General features: G+C 37.4%; 1 protein-coding gene across 1 annotated transcript in view; it reads right to left on the bottom strand.

Annotated features, from left to right (window-relative positions):
* The window catches only part of Scn1a (sodium voltage-gated channel alpha subunit 1), a 145086-nt gene that overhangs the window by 62487 nt on the left and 57950 nt on the right, over positions 1-24649 (bottom strand). Inside the window, exon 2 of the mRNA XM_055600183.1 lies at positions 10358-10670. Coding sequence (XP_055456158.1) covers positions 10358-10621 — 264 coding nt within the window. The 5' untranslated portion in view covers positions 10622-10670. The remainder of the gene's footprint in view (positions 1-10357; positions 10671-24649) is intronic.

The following is a 24649-nucleotide window of genomic DNA, read 5'->3' as shown; positions in this document are numbered from 1 at the left end:
ACACACACACACACACACACACACACACACACACACACACACACACAAACATTTCAACTCCTGAGGGTAAAACCTGTGTTTAAAAACTTGTAAGGCAATTTTCTGTTTTTTGAGTACATTAACAAAATAGAACAGGAGACTGTAGGTTGTGCTGTCCCACTTTATTTCAATTCTTTGGCAACTAATATCACTGCATTTCATAGATAAACAGAGGAACAGAGACCTACCTCATCAACAGGGTGGGAAAAGCACTGCTCTAAGCCCGACCTTTGGCCACATTCAGAATCATCTCTAAAAGGATGAGTCTAGATGATCTTAGGAAGTCTTTATGGGAAGAATGCTTCACAGCTGTTTACTCCAGCGGCAATCATGTGTGGACAATACAGACCCCCTTCATTCTCTGTGATTCATTCAATAATTCTGTTCCTAAATGACCTTGTGAAATCACCATAAAACATGAATAGACTTGAGCAAGGGAAATACCTTTGCCTTAAGGAATATGAGCATTCAAGGAAATAGAAAAGCAAAACTTATGGTCGATTGTCATTATCTTTCAAACCTTTTGCCTCAACCTCCTTTTCCAGAAACACAGTTCAGAAAAATGTGATAGCAATACTGGAGACTAAAATAGGGACAGTAGTAAAAATAAAACTAGTAAGAGCATATACTCTTCAACTAAGAATCTATTTCAGATAATATTATGAGCCGATTTCAAAACGTACATGGTGATAGTGACGACGAAGGAATTTCAGGCCTTCTGTGTCCTCCGTTATAGGATGAAGGATGAGAAGCCTTTGTAGGATCAACAAGACTCAGTAGGTAGTACGATTCCCAGGCTAATCCAAAAGAGACTGGCAGTCAAGAACTGCCATGACACAGTTTTCTTGGTCACCTTCTGTTTAACTGACGAACCAAGGAAACCATGGTGGTTTGAATCTCATCAAACAGCTCCTATAGGCTTATGTATTTGAATATTTGGGCCTCAGCTGGCAGAACTGTTTGGAAGGATTAGGAGGTGTCGCCCTTTTTGAAGGACATATGTCAATACATGTGAGCTTTTAAAAGTCCATACCAGTCCCAGCTGCAAGCTCTCTCTCTCTTCCTCTCTGTCTCTCTCTTTGTCTCTGTTTCTCTTTCTCCTCCCCTCCCCCTGTCTCTTGTCTGTGGATCCTACACAAGCTCTTAGCTGCTTCTCTAGCACCATGCCTACCTGCCTCTTGCCATGCTCTCCTCCATGATGGTCGTGGACTCACGTGAGCCTTCAAATAAAATGCCTTCTTTTCTGTTGTTAAATAAGTTTGCCTTAGTCATGGTGTTTTAGTCATGGCAATATAAAAGTCATTAAAACAGAATCACTTGACAAACGATAGAAAAGAGGGAAGTGGAAGAAATAAAAAGCAAACAAACAAAACAAAAAATGTCAAAGGGGCCCATGGATGGGTGAGGAAGATCAGAAACTCTGCCCTAACATGATCTCAGACACTTAGCCTAGCGAGAAAGAACTAGGAAGGAATTCTAGGCACTGGAACTCAGAGAAGCAGCTTTAACAAAATCACCCCCAATCATAATGAGTAATTGAAAGTTTGAAAGTCTACTGGATGAATTAACACCCTAGACATAATTCTGAACTTTTCAAAACTTTTAATTTTTTTAGGATATATTCAATACATTTATTAGTTAAATGAAAATAATTTGTAACTTATTTCATAAAGAATGTCATATGGGATGTGCGAATCCATGTAGCTGAGTTGAAACATGAGACAAGTGAGGTTTGAGTGCCTAGCATGCTTTTTGGGCTTTAATTTTTCATAAGATTTTCTCCCGTCACTGCCAAAGATTGTTAATAATAATACCACCAACTGCAGAACCATTTTCATTGTTTATTTTCCCTGGTATGGATGTTCTCTTCTCAGACTGAAACACATATGCTCAAGCACAAGCTCCGTATATATCACTCTGAAGTGCCTATGGGCAGCTTTGCAATAAAGAGAATATTCAGACTGGAACAGCACCCCATCGTATGTAGGACTGTAATCATGATGAGGTCAGTAAACCTGATTTAGAACTTAGGTTTACTTTTTGCAACTGTTCTGCTGATTGTTCCTTTGCATGTCTGTGTCTGCCCTCCTCATAGTTTTTACATAGCTGAGAAGTCATTTTGCAACAGCAAAGACACTCAGAAGAATGTTTCTCTAAATCACTGTGTTGAAGGCTCAGCACGGGGGAAATGAATCTGAAGAGATCCACGTCGAGTTACAAGGAAAGATGAACTCCAAAGCTACCAACCATCTACACAGTTGCCTTACCCCAAAGAAAACTCCAAACTCATTGGTAGAGGAGAAAATAAAAACAGTAGCATATAGTCTGACATGATGATTCCCACCCACAGCTCATGAGTGTTCACATGAGTGGTCCAGAGTCAAGTACCAAGGGTGTGTCTTTTAGTAGAATCTAGCTACATCTAAGAATATTCCTTAATCTTATTCCTTTATTCATTCACTGTAACAACAACAACAAAAAGCTTTAATCTCATCACTGCAACTGAAAAGAATTGTAAGCACTTTCTGAAAACATTTTAATACCAGAATAATTTTCTTCCTCAGAAGAAGTTTTTAAACAAGGCACTATGGGTAAATTCAGATCTAAACTTGATATGTAAAAACTGGTTTATAGTGCTTGTTTTGGCAGCACATATACTAAAAACTGGTTTATAGCTGTATTTATGGGAATGAAGCATTCCCACCTGCCTTAGGACTTTTCTGGCCTGTCATACATATTTTTATGGATAGTCACTAAAGTTAAATAATATTTTTGTAATACTTATATGACATAAAAGTAAGTAGCATGTATACACCAGACTTGCAAAAAGCAACATGGACATAATTTGGCGCGAAAGCTGACTGTTCAGCTTTCGCATTCTGAAAATAAAACACACATAACTACATAACTACATCCTGGCACTTAGTTTTGTATAGATAAAGGAATGCTCAGCTACGGACAGTAGCACAGATAAATCTAGGAGATTACTGGATGGAGGTGTGGATAGCCTATTACTAACCAATATAAATACAATGTAAAATAGAAACCTGAACTCTAACCAGAGATTTCAGATTGTCCAGGTTCCACTTGAAAAGCAAGAGAAGAGTTGAAATGCATCTTAGTGACATTTTCTTTAACCCAACATAACTGAAATACTGACATTTGGAGATAAAATGATATAAAAACCACTGAGCTACTTCATGTGAATTTTTCACACTGTCTCCAGTCTTCTCGACCTGGTGTTAACTGTATTTTAGGTGCTGAGAGCCACTCTGGCTGATTTCTTCTGTGCTGAGCAGATTTGACCTGACCTCAACCACTTATTGACTGGACCCAGTGTTCTCTTCAGCAGCCTTTGCCAGGCAAACATTATTTCTTGTATTAAAGGAAACAGTGTATTGCTGGAAGACTGATAAGTATCACTGGTAATTAACAACTTAACGATGCAGAAAACAGCACTGGGGAAAGGTACAGCAGATTTGTCTCAAGTTAAGAGGACAGGCTCTGTAATTGGATATATAATTTAAATGCTGGCTCTGTTCTTTGTACCTATGAGATTCTGGATCTGACTTTCCTATGACTAAATAACTTCACGAGAAATGGAAATATATGTACTGGCTAAATCATAAGCTGTGATTTTAATTCATGACATCAGAATTGGATATGTGGTATTTTATTATTTTATATTTTTTTAAAAAATCATCAAGATGATTCTGCAATGTCAGGATGATGTAACTTTTATTGTTTAGTTATTAATCACTATTATTTCCCTAGTTTTCAAAGATTATGTAGAATATATAAATTGGACCGTTTTACTTATGATAATCTAGTAATCTCTCTTGCATCTGAATATAGAGAGTGACTTGTTCCTATGATTACTTTCAAGGATGAAACAGATTTGGTAAGTGGTGTATTTTTACTTCTATTTTCTGAATATATAGCCATTGGTGTAACCTCTATTTCAATCTAGAGTCCATATTCTTTAAAGCCAACAGTTAAAACTTAAGTTCTGATTTTGCCTTTCATCTAGACATTAGCAGAAAACTATCATGTATCAGAAATGACTCCAAATGAATTTCGTTTACCTTCTCTAAAAGTTAAGCTGCAGACAGAGGCAAAAGATAACATATGAAAGTGAGCCAGACGACAAGAAATATTTAAAAAGTAGCACATCCCTACATGGAGGCTCATGCCTGTAATGCTAGCACTCAGGAGCTGAGGCAGGAGGATTGTTGTGAGTTTGAGGAAACACTAGGTGATGGTGTAAGACCCTGTTTAAGAAAAAAAAAAGTTATATGTGTTATAAGCAAACTGAATTTATTCTTTGCCTGGAAGTTTAAATCACAGGAAATTTTCAATTTCCACATCGTCTGTGTTCTAAAACTGTATCTGGCAGTCGATTTCTTTAGAATTTGGATGCATTTTTCACAGAAGGGAGTAAACAAATATATATTTTGTTTTATTTTTTTGTTTTCAAATTTCAAACTTGATGCAATTTTTCTCCCCAGGTGCTGGGATCAAAGCCAGGGACCAACAAGTGCTAAGTAAGCACTCCTCCACGGACTTATTCTATCCTTGTGTAATTTCTAATGAAATATAATTATGAATTAACGGTAGTCGGAACTGTATCACCATGTAGAAGAGAGTGCCACGCTGGAAATAGTAACAGAGCTCAGGCCTCTCCTCCATACCGCTCTAGTGGTCAGACTGGGAAACTCTATCTTAGCTCTGCCAGGGAGCAGAGAAGGTTCCCTGAGGTTCTGCAGTGTTGGGGGACAGAATGACAGCCATGTAGCAATAAGAAAGATGCTTCAAAGTTTGGGGTGTTTCAGATGGCAAGAGATTCCCATCAGTCTCCATCTCCACAAGCATTTCTCATTCTGCCTAGTCCATGGGTCTTTTTCTGTCTCTGAGAATCTTTAAATTGTCTCACTTCATCTCTCCCCTTGTATATCCTGCAGCTTCAAGCAAAGATTTTCCTTCTTGTTTGGCTCACGGGGGAATGAGAAGTTCTCGCAGCTTCCGTCATGCATTTGCTTGTTTGCGGCCTACTCACCTCAGCTCACCAAATATATCTAACACAACCTCAGTTACGGTTAAGGTTTTTACCCCATGGATTACAAGCTGAAATGACTAGAGACTGGAAAAGGGGAATGGGTATCTAAGAGCATGCCAAATTTATAAAATCTCAAAAATAATTCAAAAGTTAATCAACATGTGTGTATAACAAAAAATTATGGGTATCAAAGTTTTATAATTATTATTATTTTTTTATTATGAACACAAGAAAGATTCTGTTAAGTTACTTGTATGGTTTCTCAGGTTGGAAGAGAGAGCAGGACTTATGGAGAGTACCCTCTGGAGTTATTGGCCTTGAAAATAAATTGGATATTCTTCACCGTCTTTTCAATGATCCTTTTAGATCACTGGAGACCCATCACACGATAGCAGAGCTGTAGTACTGCATTACCACGTTAGCTAAGCTCCTCCTCGCAGGACAGCCCAGCTGTACTGGTCTTTTCTTTTATGGTTTCCTTTTCAACGCAGCTTGTCTTCGCATCTAAATTTAGATGTAATTTCCTTACAGAAGCATGTTACGTAAGTTTTAAGTTGGGTTTCTATGTAAAGGTGTATATCACACACGAAGGATCCAGCGGAAAATGTAGCTGAATTGCATTAGATGCTGATACTGAGCATGAAAGCTGTGTTTTTAAAAACGAGGGGTTTGGGGAAATTCTTCCAGTTTACTTATTAGTTTTGCAATCTTGGGAAAGCTATTTAACATCATTTTTATTATTTTTAAATAGTTATCAAAGCTATCTTGAAAGGACTTGTAGGGTGCCAAGAAGAATTTATTTAAATGTGCAGATTCATAAAATATAAGGGAGGTAGTAATTGTTCATTTTACCTATCTACAATGACTTCTCCAGAAATTTCTGCCTCTTCATTATGGAGGAAATCTCTGCCCCACTGCCTGTTTGTGTGGTGTGAATAGATGTGTCTCATCCTTTAGGAAAAGAATCAGCATGGGACACTTACCTGGTCCAGCAGACTAGCACATCCTCTTGTTCACCTGACAGACCATGAAAACTAACTGGAAGCAATTCTAGAGCTTTTGACAGAGTTCAGGGAACATATGCACCTCTTCTTGAGGTAACTCTGTTGTAGAAGTTACCTTAGTGTGACTGATGGCTATTTTTGCCACCCTGTGGGAGAGCCCGCCTACACGTAAAGCCAGCCTGGAGAAAAGCAAAGCCCAAACCACGGAAGGGCTGTCCTGATGGTGTCAATTTTAGAATTTTTAGAGACTGTGTCTCTTGTTATTCAAACCAGATTTTTTCTATAAGTTTGCCTGTTTTTCTTTTTGTTTCCCTTTCAAAATAGCTTCAGCTGAGTTTTGGTCACTTATATCCTAAGGGTCTCTTAACTAATATGACTGACATCAACTAAATGTCAAAGGTAATTTAATTTGCCCTGAAACATTTTTGAAGGCAGAGACTGAGAGCTGACAAACAGCAAGGAATAACAAAGAAAAAATGAAAGAATATGAGGAAGAATCAAGAGGCAATTGCAGTAGGTTGGAGGTGAGGGAGGTCCAGGTATCAGCTATTCTGTAGACGCTGATACCCTAGAAAGATGAATTGCAAGTGAGAGACTGTGGAGACAGCAATTCACAGCTATTCCACATCATCTGTATTTCTGATCTGCCTGAAAAAACAACAACAACAACAAAACAACAACAACATCAAAAAAATCTTTCTCACCCTACTTGAAAACAGAAAGCTTGCTACCTCAATCATAGTCAGTCTTGCAATGGCAGAACAGGCATAAATTTGAAGCCTTTTATGTGAACCTTCTTCTACAGCCCCAGGAGAGAGATGGCATGCATCATTTTAGGACTGTTGGTAGAGAGAAGCGGTTTTTTTTTTTTTTTAATTGTTAGGAGACATTCAAGGACACAGCACAGTGCTTAAATGAATACATTTCTACATTGCAAAATATAACAAGCTTCTATTTTCACTACAGATCTAAAATATCTTTCTATTTCTAGTAAAATGCCACATTGTCAAAAGGATATTTCTTTCCATGACACTAGTGAGTCATCTGTAATTTTAAGAACATAGAGGGGAGACATTTTCTGAACAAAGAGTGGGAAGTTGAATGTATAGCCAAATGGTACAGTAGCGACTCAAGTTATGAAACTGAGAAAAAAAAAACTCTTAAGAAAAAACTGTACTCACAAGATGAAATGTCCTTATGACTCAGACAAAGTAAACAAACAAGTATTCATCTTGAGATTACATTTTAAAGGTCCCGCCATGACAGCCAGCATGAGATAGAAACACTGTGACTGTGTTTCAATAGCATTGTTTGGCCTTTTCTTCATTCTTTGAAGTGTTGCGTGCTTAAAGCACCCAGAGAACTTAAGACTCCTAGCTCTTCCACACATATGGGATGCCCACACCACGGATGTTCCCTTTTCTTCAATTACTAACATATTATCACTAATCACCTCAATAATTTTAGTAGAACATTTGATTATTATGTAATCTGCGGATCAAATACTGGGGCGAAGAGGATAAAAATATGTTGGCATATGTCATGGTAATATACACCATTGGCAGTGACATTTTCATAAGCCCAATGACATTGATTGTCTTTATAAAAAAAGAACACAAAGAGCTTTGGCATGCTAGAGTGCATTCACACAAGGTTCTGCACATAGTGTATAAGTGTGCTTTCTCTTGAGACATAGCATGGCCATCCTGTAACCATTTTCATGGGCAATGTTATAGTTCAATGCTTGTCCTTCCCAAAACTCATAAATTTAATTATGCAGTATTACCAAGTGGGACATTTAAAAGGTTGCTGGTCAATGAGAGCTTCCTCTTCAAGAATAAAAGCTTAGGTATTTGATATAATTTATTCATATAAAGAATGAATTCAAAAGATGCACACATTTGTATATTAATTATATGAATCTATAGGTATTCATATCATGTCCTTCAGATTATTATTTGTGTTATTAGCAATTTTAACACATTTCTAACAAAAGATCAAATAATTTTTAAAAAACTATACTTAGAGTGAAGGACATCATCACTTGAATGAAGAGGCAGACTCCAAAATGAGAAAAATATCTTTAGCTGCTATAAAGGTCTAGTATCCAGAAGCTATAAAGAACTCAAAAATGGGGAAAAAAGATAACAAAGAAGCCAACAAGCCAATTATAAAAGGGGACATGGTACTAAACAGAGTTCTGAAAATACACATTGATTAGAAACACTTAAAAATGTTCAACATCTTACGGGAAATGCAAATTGAAACTTCTTTGAGGTTTTACATCACTCCAGAAAAAGAAAGAAAGAAAGAAAGAAAGAAAGAAAGAAAGAAAGAAAGAAAGAAAGAAAGAAAGAAAGAAAAGGATAAATGCTGGAATGGGTGTTATTCATTGCTGGTGAGAGTGCAAACTGGTTAATCCAGAATAGAAATTGGTGTGGAGGTTCCTCAAAAAGCTAAAAAATCAACACCACTGGCTAGTTTTCATAGTGCTTTAAAGCACTATACTTTTGGAGAAGAAAATTCACCAAAACTCAAAGCTGTGACCTTTGAGAGCTACTGGCTTTGCAGAACATGCCTCCTGGTGCAACAGCAGCACAAGCATCACAGGAGTGACCAACCGCTTTCGAACTGGATTTAATTGCTAAGCCGCAAGATCAAACCGATAGCTGGCACCATAAATGGGACAAAAACCTATAGCTAGGTAGGCCGTACATCCTAAGGGAGAACCTACTCCTATAATTCTGCTAAATTGACATAGTATTAAATCATCTCCTAATGACTTATCATGTACCCATAGGTAATACATTTATCATTCCTTATCAGAAAAGCTCCTATTTTCAGTAGATGGTGATTCACACAGAAACCTATAACTGGCCAAGGTTCAGAGAATAAGATTTCACAGCCCCAAAGGTAACATATATACCATACGCCCCTTATCGGTACTCAGAGAGGTGGTTATGGAAAGAGTTCAAGAGCCATAGGTTGTGGGAAACTGCAAGAAAAGCGTCATAGCAAGACTCTGTAGAACAACTGCACATATGAACTCACACTTTTTGTGAAAGCATGGACAAAACCTGTGCAAGTGAAAACCAGACCAAATCCCATCATTGGGACTGAAGCTATTGGCAATTGTTAATGGCCAAGAGTGGGAGAGATAGTTTCTCTAAGAGTGTAGCTCCTATAAATTAGCCATTCTTCAGTGAAAGACTACACAACTAAGAATATTTCAGCAGCATACAGTGGTCTTTAAGGGCAAAAAAAAAAAAAAAAAAAAACCACAAAGTTGGATGGGTAGGGAGTAGGGCTAGATCTAGGAAGTGTTGGGAGAGGGGATGAATATGTCCAAAAATACCCCAAAGACTAATGAAAGTTTTAAATAAATAATCATCTTTTATGATTACCAAGAAAGGCATTGATGATTAGCATAAACATAGCTATATAAACTTCGAAAGCAGGTTGATGAATAAAGTAGAACTTATTATACATTCCCCTATTTTAAGTACTGGCAAGTATAATCAGCTCGATAGTGTCTTTCAGAAGTTCAAGCCAGTGTGAATCTGTACCTGGCTTGGACATAGAGGGTTTTTGTTTTTTGTTTTTTGTTTTTGTTTTTGTTTTTGTTTTTCAGATATAATGTGGTTAAGATGAAGCCCATATATGTTTTCTGATATGGTTTGATTGCAAATGCCCAACAGTCTTACATATGTCAACTGTGAGCCAAAAGAAGTTTTCCCTAAAAACAAGCAACAAAACAACAACAAACTATCCTAATACATTGAATAACTGTATTCCATGTGAAAACAATTACTTCAGGAAGTTATTTGATTTATTACTAGTAATATGGCAAGAAAACTGAAAAATCTTCTGTTGTATAACTTTCTTCCATGAGAAAGTCACACAATGTATTTTGAAGTCTTTGTAATTCAGGGTGACTTTGAGTTGTCAAGGTACGGAAAATACATAAAATTACTTAGTACGTGTAATCTTCAGTGGGAATTTCTTTTAATTTGTTAAATTAGATGCCTACAACAACGTATACTTATATTTAGATTTTTTTCATGGGGCATTTGGGACAACTCCATATGGTATAATGTAATTTATTTACTTCTCATGAATATGCATAAAACACCCACAAGTGTGGTCTTAATCTAAGGCAGAAGGATAGTTAAAGCTGTGCTAATTTAGTGTGTGATGTTTCCATAAGAGTCCAATGTATACAGTTAGTGGTCAAAATGCACCAGGTAAAGGCACTTACTTTCTTATTGATATAGTAGGGGTCCAGGTCCTCCAGAGGCTCAGACACCATCTCTGGAGGAATGTCTCCATAGATAAATGGAAGGTTCTTCCCAGCTTCCAAGTCACTGTTTGGCTTTGGACCATTTTCATCATCATCTCTTTTGTCTGGCTTGGGATTCTTAGCCTTTTCTTCTGCGATGCGTCTTTCAATAGCTGCAAGAGACTCTCTGGTGAAGAAGTTGAAGCTGTCAGGTCCTGGTGGTACAAGCACTGGTTGCTCCATCTTGTCATCCTGCACATTTTAGGTACTATTTACTCTTCATGTGCGATTCCTAAAGAGGGAGGAACCAAAAGCATCAAGAACATTAAAAGCTGTTAATATCTCTAAATGTCAATCTAGAAATATGAACCAGAAGACTTAACTTTTTACCTCCACCAATTTGAAATGGATACAAAAAAATAAAGCTTTTAAACAAATGTATTCTCTATGCTGAGTTTTAGCTAAGCATTCTAGTATATTTAGTCTTGTGCTTTTCTAATAGAGAAAATGGGAGGTGAATTTAAAAGTTGGTTTAACACTTTCAGCCAAGTGGCTGGATACAAAATCTACTCAAAAAAATCAGTAGCCCTTCTGTATACAAAAGACAAAAGAGCTGAGAAAGAAATTAGAGAAACAACACCCTTCACAATAGCCACAAAGGACATAAAGTACCTCTAACCAAGCAAGTCAAAGACTTGTAAGAAAAAACTTTCAGTCTCTGAAGAATGAAATAGAAGAAAGTATCAAAAGATGGAAAGATCTCCCATGCTCATGGCTTGGCAAGATTAACATAGTAAAAAATGGTCATCATACCAAAAGCAATCTACAGATTCAATGCATTTCCCATCAAATTACCAACACAATTGTTTACAGAATTTGAAAGAAAAATTCTCAACTTCATATGGCATAACAAGAAACCCAGAATCACTAAAACAATCCTCTACAATAGAAGATCTTCTGGAGGCATCTCCATCCCTTATCTCAAGCTGTACTATAAAGCAACAATAATAAAAAACTGCATGGTATTGGCATAGAAACAGAATGGTGGATCAATGGAATCAAATAGAAGACCCAGAAATAAACCTACACATTTATGGACACATGTTTTTTGACAAAGATGACAAAACTATACAATGGAAAAAGATTGCATCTTCAACAATTGGTGCTGGACTAACTGGATGTCTACATGTAGAAAAATGCAAATAGATCGATACTTATCACCCTGCACAAAACTAAAATCCAAGACGATCAAAGACTTGAATATAAAAATGAAAACACTAACCCTGTTAGAAGAAAAAGTGGGGAAGAGCCTTGAACTCATTGGCACAGGAGACAACTTCCTGAAGAGAAAACCAACAGCACAGGGTCTAAGATCAACAATCAATAAAGGGACATCATAAAACTGAAAAGCTTCTGTAAAACCAAAGACAATGTCATCAGAACAAAACGACAGCCTGTACAGATTGGGAGAGGATGTTCACCAACCCTCTATCTGACAGAGGGCTAATATCCAGTATATATAAAGAACTCAAGAAGTTAAACAACTACAAATAAAGTAACCCAATTAAAAATGGGGTACAGAGCTAAACGGAGAATTCTCAATAGAGGAACATGGAATGATAGAGAAACACTTAAAGAAATGCTCAACATCCTTAGTCATCAGGGAAATGCAAATCAAAACGACCCTGAGATTTCATCTTACACCCACCAGAATGGCTAAAATAAAAAAACTCAAGTGACAACACATGCTGGAGAGAATGTGGAGGAAGAGGAACCCTACTTCATTGCTGGTCAGAATGTAAACTTATACAATCACTTTGGAAATCAATCTGGTGCATTCTCAAACAAGTAGAAATATTACTACCTAAATGTCCAGCTATATCATTCCTAGGCATATATCCAAAATATGCTCAAGTATACAACAAGGATATTTGCTCAACCATGTTTGTATAAGCTTTATTTGTAATAGCCAGAAGCTGGAAGCAGCCCAGATGTCCCTCAACGGAGGAGTGGATACAGAAATTGTGGTACATTTACACAATGGAACACTACACAACAATTAAAAACAAGGAAATCATGAAATTTCAGGCAAGTGGTGGGAAATAGATCATCGTGAGTGAGGTATACCAGAAGCTGAAAGACACACAGGGTATATACTCACGTATAAGTGGATAGTAGACATATAATATAGGATAATCATACTGAAATCTGTACACCTAAGGAAGCTAATCAAAAAGCAGGATCCTGGGTAAGATGCTCAATCTTCATTTAGAAAGGCAAATGAGATGGACATCAGAAGAGGGAGATAACAAGGAACAGGACAGGAGCCTATCACAGAAAGCCTCTGAAAGACTCCACTCAGCAGGGTTTCAAAACATATGGTGAGATTCATAGCCAAATTTTGGGCAGAGTGCAGGGAATCTTGTGAAATAAAGGGGAGATGAAAGACCTGGAGGGAACAGGAGCTCCACAAGAAGAGCAACAGAACCAAAAAATCTGGGCCCAGGGGTCTTTTGTGAGACTGATACTCCAAACAAGGATCATGAATGGAGATAACTTAGAATCCCTGCACAGACGTAGCCCATGGCAGCTCAGTGTCCAAGAGGGTTCCCCAATAATAGGGCCAGAGATGATCTCTGACATAAAATCAGTGGCTGGCTCTTTGATCACCTCCACCTGAGGGGGCAGCAGCCTTACAGGGCCACAGAGGAAGACAATGCAGCCATTCCTGATGAGACCTGATAGACTAGGGTCAGATGGAAGGGGTGGATGACCTCTCCTATCATTGTAATTGGGGAGGGGCATAGGAGGAGAAGGGGGAGGGAAGGTGCAATTGGAAGGGAATGGGTGAGGGGGCTACAGCTGAGAAACAAAGTGAATAAACTGTAATTAATAAAAATTTTTAAAAAAATAATAAAAAAAGATGGAACAGTTTCCAACTCCCAATGTACTTTGAACATTCTTGGAAATAGTACTATGGTCAGTGTAGAATGCCTAAGCAGCCCAATAAAGATAAAATGATGTGAAAAAAAGTTGGTTTTTATTGCTACAATCATTTCGTCATAATATAACATTTATTCATTTACTATGTTCAATCTATTCACTGGATTGTCAAATATCTGAATTTTTAAATATATGCTTTTTTTACTCTCAGTTCTTTACTATGACATAACAGGAATCCAATAACTCTGTTAAAGTGCACTACAATGAACCTAAACTTCTTCATTTACAAATATCTAAAAATTTACAGGGAAACAAAGAGAATCTCTTTATAGGAATTTCTTCTTTTCTAAAGCAATTTTACAAGTCAGACAAAGTTTTCACAACACAGGAACCTAGAGAAATGGCCATAAAAACAAAGTTTGCATTATACAGTTTGTTCATTAAAGGGAATAAGAGCAGCTCTGATCATGTGACATAAGGAGTGTACCAATATTGTACTACTTCCCAGGAACTTATGCTGTCATTTTTATGTTAATCACAAACAGCAAATCAGCAAATTATAAAAGAAATTATTTCAAGCAAAAAAATATTGCTATATTACAGTCATTGTGACCAGGTCACTGCGGAACTGTTTACCCTGAAAACCACCTGTACGATGAAGACTATGCCCACAGGGTGATAGATCAATCAATTCAAAAGTGTTGCATAAAAGAAACTTATCTCCGAGAAGATTTCAAATTCAGCCTTTGTGAGGAAAAAGTAATCAGAGTTTGCTGCGGTCAGTCAGAGTCACACAATCAGATGGTCATTGCTTGTGCCCGCATATATCCTGAGATGTGAATGGATGGAGCTATGACCTGCAAGCAGTATTAGCCTTAGTAGAGTCTCTTAGACAATGGCAATCCAAGTGGGACAAATGCCATTGATAGGGCTGGGATGGAGATAAACCAAACCAAAGAGAAAGCTATAGGCACAGGAACTGCTGAATGCTTCCCGTTCAAGAAACAACATGCTTTTCTTCAGTGATGCAATTCTGATCCATTGCACAGTCCACAGCCCTGCAGTGCTAATGTAGAATGAGGACCTGGGCAAACTGCAAAGTCCTTACTGCAGAGTCAGTCCTCCAGGCCAAATCCCAGATGCACCATTTTAAGGTATATTTAATAAGAGCTCTAGTTTCACACATAGAGCTGTGCCAAAATTTTCCCAGAGCCAAAATTGTGCTTGGTTGAGACTTTGTTTGGATAGTACATTAACTCATTAAAGTCAGCCAGTTCTGACTCAGGTAGTTGCAGCTTTGTTGTCTCTATCTGTAGTAGAAAACTACCGTAAAAACTATTTTGTCAGGCTTCTTTCATGGACCTCAGAGGTCACAAGAACAAACAAGTACCCATTTCTATGTACTTTTAGTGGGTGAACAGGGAGAAGACAAGACTTAGATTAATATTTGTACCTCACATTTCGTAAGTGAGCTTTTCAAAGGTTCTTAGGTCTACTTGCAATGAGCTGAGGGCCTGAAGAATAGAATCTTTTATTGAAAACTGTAATTGCCCCGTGGGGCTCCTGAAAATACTGGCATTTGTTTAGTTTGAAATAAAAGTATAAGTAATAACAAACATGGCTTATTTCCTCATTAAGAACTTATGTTAAAATACATGTGTCCATGGTTTTTATTTCAACTGATTAATACAAAGTTTAATGTGTGCAAATGATGTAAGTTCATGGAGCATACAGTATGAAGTCTCCCACCTGTGACACTCCTACTCAGTATTAACTACTGTTATCTTTTTATTACATGTGTACATTTTCTCAGGTAGGTGATATGTATCTGCGATATGAGCATTTGCATTTTCATATGTATCCTATTTATACCCCAGGTACGAATAGTAGCACTGTTTGATGCTTTGTTTTTGCTACAAACATTAGAATATATTTGATCTCAGTTTTATTTGCTTTATGTTGTTTTTTATGACCTTAACAATATTGCTTATAATTCTTTATGGTGTTTTCATGATAAGTTTTGTTTGAGTCTCCTTTCCCTTTATTCCCATGTCATCTCCGTGCCCTGTCCCTGTTTACTTTTTTTGTCCACAGTAGTCTTCCTCTTTCTATCTTCACACGCCATGTGTGCTGTAGTCCTTCCCCATCTCTTAAAGTTTCTTCTTCTTCCCTTTCTGGTTTATTTGCCTCTATGCACACTTATTGCCCCCTGTGTCATATGTATTGACAGTTAAAAGCTGGGGTGCACATATGAAAGAGAACTTGCAGCAAATGCAGTTCTGAGGCTGCATGTTATTTCATTTAGTGTAATATCTTCCAGTACCTTCCAATTCCATTCAGATTTCATAATTTTATTTTCTTTATGGTTGAATAATATTCTGTTGTGTGCACGAATCATATTTTCTTTATCCAGTCACCTATTGATAGTCATTTACATAGGTTCCATTTTCTTTCCCTACATTATTTTTAAAAAGCAACAAAAGACATGGATGAGAAAGACTGTAGAGTAGGATGTTGAGTCCTTTGGGTATATGGTTAGGAATGTGATAGCTAGATAATATTATATTTCAATATTTAATTTTTAAAAAGTCATTCTTTACGAATTTGACCCCTTCCTTTTAACAGCATCCTAGTTTGTCATTATATATAATATATATTATACAACATATATTATATTGTAGAACTTATTTGATATTTTATACAATAGATATGTGTGCATGCAATCACAGCTTTATGATAGTAGAGATTGAAAAAACAATCCAAATACCTTTATGTATATATTAAAATTATATTTACTCATGCGTACATATCTATTGTACTAACTTCTAATAGTTGACTTCCCTGTTTAGGTAGTATAAATTTAATTTTAATTACTGATATATTTCTGTTAATTCTCCTGAGCTGTGTGACACTCTATCTTTTTCTCTACATCTTCATCACTATTGTGTTAGATTTCGAATGTTTCCAATTTCGTAGGAACAGTTTCTAGTTTTACATTTGTTTTATATTTGCCTTACTGCGAGAAAAGAGGAATCTTTTCATATATTTCTCACTTCTATTTACTTTTCTTTGACCATCTCTTTCTCCTTGTTTTTATTTTAAGCATGTGATATCGCTTAGGTATGATATTAACCCTTTGATTTTGTGATAAGACACCTGTAAAAAAGACTGCCAGGTTTGTTCATTTCATGGTGTCCTCTTTTATAGATTAACTTTTTAAAATAAAAAATGTGAGAATTTTCTTGGAACAACTGTACCTCTGTGGTGTGGGACACTACAGTTAGGAGAGGCCTTTCAGGAGAAGGCATCAAGGATGAAAGGCCACTTCAGTTTGGGTTCTACTTTGCTATACATCTAAAACTTCTAGAAAAAAAGATAAAATTATTTACAGGGGAAAATACAATTGAAGAAACTTTGTTAAATGCAATGTGAGGACATTTAAAATATTCAGATTGCAAAATAAAGATAGGCTGAAAAAGAATTCCTTACTCTTGCGTAATGCTCCAATGCTTCTGACACCAGATTTTCTTAAATTAATAAATTAGACATAGCCTTCAAATATGATAAATTTCTAGAGTTAGATTAAGACAAATTTATTCAAAACTATACATAGAAATACATGCAAATGAGATTCTCCTGAAACATCCTTAAAATGAATGTTTTTTTTTCAAATTATCTAGCATAATAGTTCTTTAATAGAGGTATTAAAATGTTTCCATGTCTCTGTCTCATTTGTTTATTGATGATATTTTTTTGTGTGTGTCATGATCTGGTAATGTCATTTATATGATTTTTTTATCCTTGGAATTTATTGCTGTTTTAAAAATGACTCTCCTAAAACTCTGGACAGAATATACGTTTTTATGTAGAACTTATGCAGGTGTTTCAATGGAGTCGCCATATTTGGTCTCACTCATTCAGACCATCTCTGTCTGTGTAACCTCTCACCTACTTGATGGTTTTTGAGTCAAAAGGTGCATTAACGTCTATCTTAGTGTGTGTCTATTTATTCTTATACTCCTCGTCCTTTCATTCTGTAAATCCTACCTTTGTGGGTTTTTTACGGTTGTTGAGTTAAGATCTCATTGTATAGCCAAGGGCAGCCTGGAGTTTTCTCCATGGCTCAGGCTGGCATTGAAATTGCAATAATCCCGCCATATTATCCTGACTGCTTAGATTACAATTTTGCACCACCACATGTAATTTTATTCTATGAATTCTAATGGGAATTCTTCTCATTGGCTGTGTAGGTAATACTTGTGATCTGATGTTTGGAGGTGATCTGAACCATTTACAGCCATGTGTTACTTAAAGGCATGAGTGTGCATTGAGAAAAAAAAATGCCACTAGATGACTTTAATGTGGAAGCATAATAGAATACTTAAAAAAGACTGGCATGATATAAGCAAATCACTCAGCATTAGTGCATCAAAAAGCCCAACATCCCCTAGCTGTATATGAAACTGCTATCAGCACAGTGTGGCCTATTCTTTTATTGTAAACATTTTTATAAATATAAGTACACCCCACAAACTAGTGACAGAGTTGCTGTTATCATCATAAAGTGTTGCCGTGCAAGTGTCATTGAAAGGCTTCCATGCTCTATAGGGCTGGCAGCAGAGGAAGCCTGCTGGCACCACCGTCACATGCGTAATGTGTTTTGCCATGAGTGTAGGACAGCTACATAAATGAGGATTTGAATTTCTCCACTGCACGAGGCCAGCACTGTGTTGCCATCAATCCACGACCAAGGTACCATTGTGCGGTGCTTGACAGTCTTGCCTAGTATAAATTTGGCTTCTCTATTTTTTACTAAGAACAAATTTGAGAGCATATAAGGGTATGTACTTTCTTCTTCTTTGCATTTAATCTGGTGTCTTTGTCCATACATTTGGTCTCATCTCTGCTGTATCTTAGCTTTGTTTTTTTTTTTATCAAATATCTTTAAATTTTGGATGGAGGCATATTTTAAATACATGCATATTGTCTGTGGACAATTTTTGTCTTTCAGAAAGGTTAAAAAATAAATCAAGGATCATTTTCCATAAAGTTGTGCGGGTAGAACAGAAGTGGCTAGCTCAAGTCTTTCTCTTCAGTAGAAATGAGCCACCTTAGAAAAGCTCTCTAAAAAAAAAAAAAGTAGGGCCTTTGAGTGGGTGCCAATTGAGTAAACAAACAGCCAAAAAGATAGGGAAATACTGCTGATGAATATGATCCCATCAAATCTATTGTTACAACATGGTTCAGTCAAAGCAACTACACTCATCTGTGAGCAACTTGGCTAATACTATACTGACGCCATATTTTCATAAGGGGAAAGTATTTCTTACTCTCCGATTAGACCTTGTATTCAAATGCTACCTAAAAGCAAAATATGTTATGTTAATTATAAGAATGATACCATTTCAAAATTATGATCTGGGGTTACAGGGATGGTTTTGGGAAAGCCTGCTGACGCCTTGATGATCTTGAGCTTGATCTTTGCCCCACATGGTAGAAGGAGGTAACTGCTTTCTGCAAGTTGTCCTCTAAGTTCCATGTGTGCACCATGGTACCGCTCTCTCTCTCTCTTTCCCTTTCTGTCTCTCTCTCTTTCACATGTACAAAGTAAATAAATAAACAACTACAATTTAAATAATGATGACCGTTTCCATAAGATGACTTATGAAATAGCTGAAGATGTCAAATATCATTAAATATTAATATTTTCAAGTAATATTATGGTCAAAATCTCTAAATTTTAGTTTGAACTTCTACTTTCTCCATCCAGAAACAATCATTAGGCTAGAAAGAAAGCATTGGCTTTTTAACCTAAAACCTTTACACTGAAAACTTAAAATGGTCCCAGATTGTGGAAAAATATACCTTATTAGAGACAGAGAATAAATTTAAATAACCCATGGCTTGGAGCTTGCAGTGTTCTCTTTACATCAGTGTGACAGTTTTGATGCTCTGGTTAAACAGAGAAGCTCTTGTACCTTTCCAAAGAGATAAGTTGAAAAACTTGGTGAGAAAAGCTTCAGAGAGAGAGAGTGTGTCATATTTTAAAGACAAATATAAGAACTTATTCAAAATACAAAAGAGAACTAACTGCCATAGTTAGGAAGAAAAGAAAAAAATAATACAGTGTGTTCATAGACATATTTAAAAAATAATAAAACAGAATATTAGCAACATCAAGGGCAGTTGGCACAAAAATGAAAGAATAATTCTTTTGAAAAATACTATTAAAAATTATAAGTAGACAAGCCATTCTGAAGAAGGCAACAGCGGCTCCCAGGCACACACCGTCTCCCTAGTCACATTCCTGCCTGCAATCCCAGAGACCAGCAGCTGTCAAGGAACAGCAGAGAGCACGAGCAGAGGCATGGCTGCCGGCAGCCATGCCTCATTACCCAGAGTGCTCCACACTCCATCTCCCTGGCCTGCCTCATTTCTCAGGCCATGTCTCCACCTGAAGTCCTGAGAACCTGCAACCATCAGGGAACAACAGAGACCAGCCCCCATCAGAGACTACCACTTCTTGTATCCCTGGAGGCCTGCTACACCCCAGGAAGACCAGAGGATGGCTACCCCCTGGACTCCCAGCTCTACCTACAATCCTAGAGGCCTGCTACCATCAGACACCACCAGGCTTGCTAACACCAAGGAAAACCAAATGGCTAGAGGTCAGTGTAAGGACATAGACAACAAAAGGCAGGGCCATATAGCACCACTGGAGCCAGCTATCCTACTTCAGTAAGCATGGATACTCTAACTCACCTGAAGAGCAAGAAAACAATATTAAATCTGATGTTATAAAGATGATAGCGGCCTTGAAAGAGGAAAATGAATCCTTCAAAAATACAGAAAAATACAATCGAACAGGTGAAGGAATTGAATAACTCCCTTAAAGAAACACAGGAAAATACAGTCAAATGGGAGAAGGAAATGAATAAAACTGTTCAAGACATAAAAATGAAAATAGAAGCATAAAGGAAACACAATCTGAGGTAATCCTGGAGATGGAAAAGCTAGGGAAGAGAACAGACATGAGCATCACCAAGAGAATACAAGAGATGGAAGAGAGAATCTCAGGTTTAGAAGATACAATTGAAAATATCAATACACCAGTCAATGAAAATGTTAAATCTAAAAAGTTCCTGATAGAGAACATCCAAGAATTTTGGAACACTATAAAAAGACCAAGCCTAAGAATAATAGGAATCAAAGAAGGAGAAGACTCCTGGCTCCAAGGCCCAGAAGCTCCCCCGGAAGACAGACATAACCAACCTGGGCCCTGGGGGGCTTGGGGAGACTGAAGCAACAAGATCCATGGACTGGATCGAGGCCATCTAAATGTACTCAATGGGCAGCTTGCTCTCCATGTGAATTCCCTAGGAAGGGGAATGCGGATAGGGGCTGTCTCTGACATGGTCTGTGTTGCATGCTTTTTGAACACTCCTTTTTGAACGAGGCTGCCTGGCCAGGACACAGTGGAAGAGGAAGTGCTCAGTCCTGAATTGACTGTGTGTACTGCAGCGGGTTAGTGGGAGGGAGGGGGGAGTTCCACTGGCTGGAAATTAAGTCCACACTTGCTAAAAGAAGGCTTTGACATGACCCTGTCCAGCTCTCTCATTTTCTTGTCCCCCTTCCTCTCTCTGTAGACATGTGAGGTATCCATTCAGTGTTATTTGAAAACCACATTACTATAAAGCCCACAAGGTTATAGGCAACATTATGTCACGCACTTGCTGCCCTTTCAAATGATGTAGATCGTTTTTGCCAATGTGCTGGTGAATGTGGGAATTATGGAGCTGTACTTAGCAGCCCTAGGAAATTCTGCTAGAGTCAGCATTTGTCTCTTTATTGCAGAAACAATAATGGAAAAACCCCAAAACAAAAGACATAAAATAAACTTACTATGTATAGTTCCCTCAGATGAAGAAAAAAAAAAAAAAAGAAGCCAACATGTTAATATTAGATGTTAGAGGAAATTGTTACAATCCCACTTTGTAAATGCCTCCCTACCTTAACCATGACTTCCTTAAAATAGTACAGCGTGTTCAATCTACACGAAAGCACTTCTGGGACACATGTACCCAAGAGACACCAAGCACACCCCTGTTGCAGAATCTTTTCTGCAAGTCATTAATGTGCTTAAGACCTCAGAGTTCTTTTGTTTTTGGTGACTTTCGTCTTTCATTCTTGTGGATGGTGTCTGGATGACACAGGCCATAATAAGGTTCAAGAGAAGTCTTTGGGCTAAGATAGCAAGAAAGATATTTAAATTTTGTGACACATGAAATGTCCCAAAGTGTAGAATTCTTTGTATGGGTGTGGATGTCTCTTTAGCATAAAGCAAATTTGAAGATACCTTTCTTATCCTAATATTTTCTTACAAAACCAGCTTATCACAAATTAAGTGTCCAAGTTAGAGTTGATGTATGAGGAAGTATAGCACAGAACACAGGGGCATCTGAAGAGAAACAGCAAAGAGCCACAGTGAAAAGAGACTAGAAAGAAGAGTGTTAAACACAGATCAGCCCCCCTGGCAAATGGCTCTCTGGTGTTCCACACTTCCACTAGAATGATCTAGAAACACAGTAACTGCTTTGGAGAGCAGCAGTGCGTGGCTTGTACTAGGTGATGAAGAGGCAGTCTATGTATAAAATCTGAACCCTGCACAATCTGGTCAATGACACAGTTCCATCTGTAATGCTGTAGACTCTCGTTCAAAGAAAGATCATTTAAGCATAGGGTATGCTGAAAGGATTTGTAGGAAATAAGTCACAAAAGATGAAATAATTTCTTGATTTAAAAATCAACTATATTGATTTCCTCTATGAAGCATTTATCACTTACGATATAAAATTACAGTCAATTTATTATTGAAAACTGTACTTGTTAGCTTTCAATATGAAACTTAAAGCCAGTCTTTTGTGATATAGTGGTCTGGGTTATAGAGCCCCTTCTGGGATTCTTAGCTTTCGGAGTGTGTGCCCACCAGCGGATGACTGTCAGCTTTGTACAGAGGGCAAACGACCAGATGCCAGGACATCTGTCACAGCAGCTGGGACGCTGAGCTAAATCTATTCTTGTCTTGATGTATGACACACAATATGCACAATCAGTTTTGTTCGTTATGAAAGTACTCACTTAATATATTCCATGGACAAGACACTGTGCAGGATCGTGAAGAGCACTGGGTGGCAAAGGAGGGGAAAATAATAACATTGGGAGTTCTTAAGAGTAAAACAGTTTTCTTCACAAGCTTGCCTATGAAATACGATCCAAGATTTTGATTTATGTTGAGATCTTTGGTGTTACTGACTTTAATGGCATGGCATATTTAGTCCCAGTGTAAATGGAAATGAAAGTTAAAAATTTCGTCATTGGCTCTAAACATGAACCTCTTTTGGCTTCATAAATCAGTTTCTCTCTCTCTCTCTCTCTCTTTCTCTTTCTCTATCTTTCTTTCCCTCCCTTTGCGTGTGTGTGTGTCTGTGTGTGTGTGTGTGTGTGTGTGTGTGAAAGGGCAAGGAACAGTAACAATGTCCAGAATTATTATTAACTCATTTAAAAGCAAAAGCTTAAACATCAGTAATCTCTACTCATAAATCTCACATAAAGTGATGTTTTTCTAAAATAGATGCACATTTTAACCCTTATTTCAGTTAAAGAATTTTTGATACATTAAACTCAAAACCATAGACATGTTAGATAAGAGAACACAAAGTTCAATGTATGTCCTGCATTCTTTAATTCTTTTTTTTTTTTTTTTTTTTTTTTTTTTTTTTCTACTTATACATTTTTTTTTATTTTATTTTATTTTTCTTTTTAGTTACATTTTGTTAACTCCGTGTCCCAGCTGTATCCCGCTCCCTCATTCCCTCCCCAACCCCACACTCCCTCCCTGGTCTCCTCCCTGCCCCTTTCCAAGTCCCCTGATAGGGGAAGACCTCCTCCCCTTTCATCTGTCCCTGTTTTATCAGGTATCTTCAGGGCTGGCTGCAAAGTCCTCCTCTGTGGCCTAACAGACTGCTCCTCCCCTGGGGGGAGGTGTCAAAACAGCCTGCCCTTGAGATCCTGTTAGAAATAGTCCGTGTCCCCCTTACTTTGGAAAACTACTTGGTTACTGAGCTACCACAGGCCACATCCGAGCAGAAGTTCTAGGTTATATCCATAGATGGTCCTTGGTTGAGTTTCAGTCTCAGAAAAAACCCTGTGCCCAGATATATTTGGTCCTTGTAGAGCTCCTATCCTTTCCATATCATACTAACTTCCCTTCTTTCATATGATTCCCTGCACTCTGCCGAGGGTTTGGTTATGAGTCTTAGTGTCTGCTTTGAAACACTGCTAGGTAGAGTCTTTCAGATGCCTTTTGTGGTAGACTCCTGTCATAAGTTCAAGGCACATCCCATTTGTCTTTCTAAATGAGGATTAATCATCTTCGCCTGTGTCCACTTTCTTGATTATCTTCTTTAGGTGTGTAGATTTCATTATGTTTATCATGTCTTGTAGGTCTATATAAGCGAGTATATACCAAGTTTGTCTTTCTCCTTCTGGGATACTTCACTCAGAATGATCTTTTCTAGATCCCACCACTTGCCTGCAAATTTCATGATTTCCTCCTTTTTGATTGCTGAGTAGTATTCCATTGTGTAAAAATACCACAATTTCTGTATCCATTCCTCCGTTGATGGACATCTGGGTTGTTTCCAAGTTCTGGCTATTACAAATAAAGCTGCTACGAACATGGTTGAACAAATGTCCTTTAATTCTAACTAATTTTAATTTTGTTCCCTTTTTTAGGTCAAATGATGAAGAGCTGTAAAACCGTATTGTTAAAATTTTTATAGAGTATATGGTGTTTGAATCCATGCCTTTTCTCCTATTCGATATCTTTTCTAACATTGATTAACTATGAAAAAAAATCATTTTCGTTATACTCCACAGCAGACTCCTTGTGGAACAAACATGATTCCCAAACATCAGCTCTTCATCTGGGACTCAACTTCCAGACTGGAGACTGAAAAATATGAATCACCAAAGCCAAAACTCAGTTTTGTGTCAGTGAGTCAGTGAGAATATGAATAACCACAATGACTTAAGAAATCACAATAGTCTGATGAGACCTGATAAGCCAGGGTCAGATGGAAGGGGAGGAGGACCTTCCCTATCAGTGGACTTGAAGAGGGGCATGGGAGAAGATGAGGGAGGTAGGGTGGGATTGGGAGAGAATGAGGGAGGGACCTACAGCTGGGATACAAAATGAATAACCTATGATTAATATAATATAATATAATATAATATAATATAATATAATATAATATAATATAATATAAT

Source organism: Psammomys obesus, unplaced genomic scaffold, assembly GCF_907164565.1.
Source record: "Psammomys obesus unplaced genomic scaffold, mPsaObe1.curated_primary_1811, whole genome shotgun sequence".
NCBI classification, from domain to species: Eukaryota; Metazoa; Chordata; class Mammalia; order Rodentia; family Muridae; genus Psammomys; species Psammomys obesus.
The sequence above is the reverse complement of the archived record's forward strand: the minus strand, read 5'-3'. Positions and strand labels throughout refer to the sequence as shown.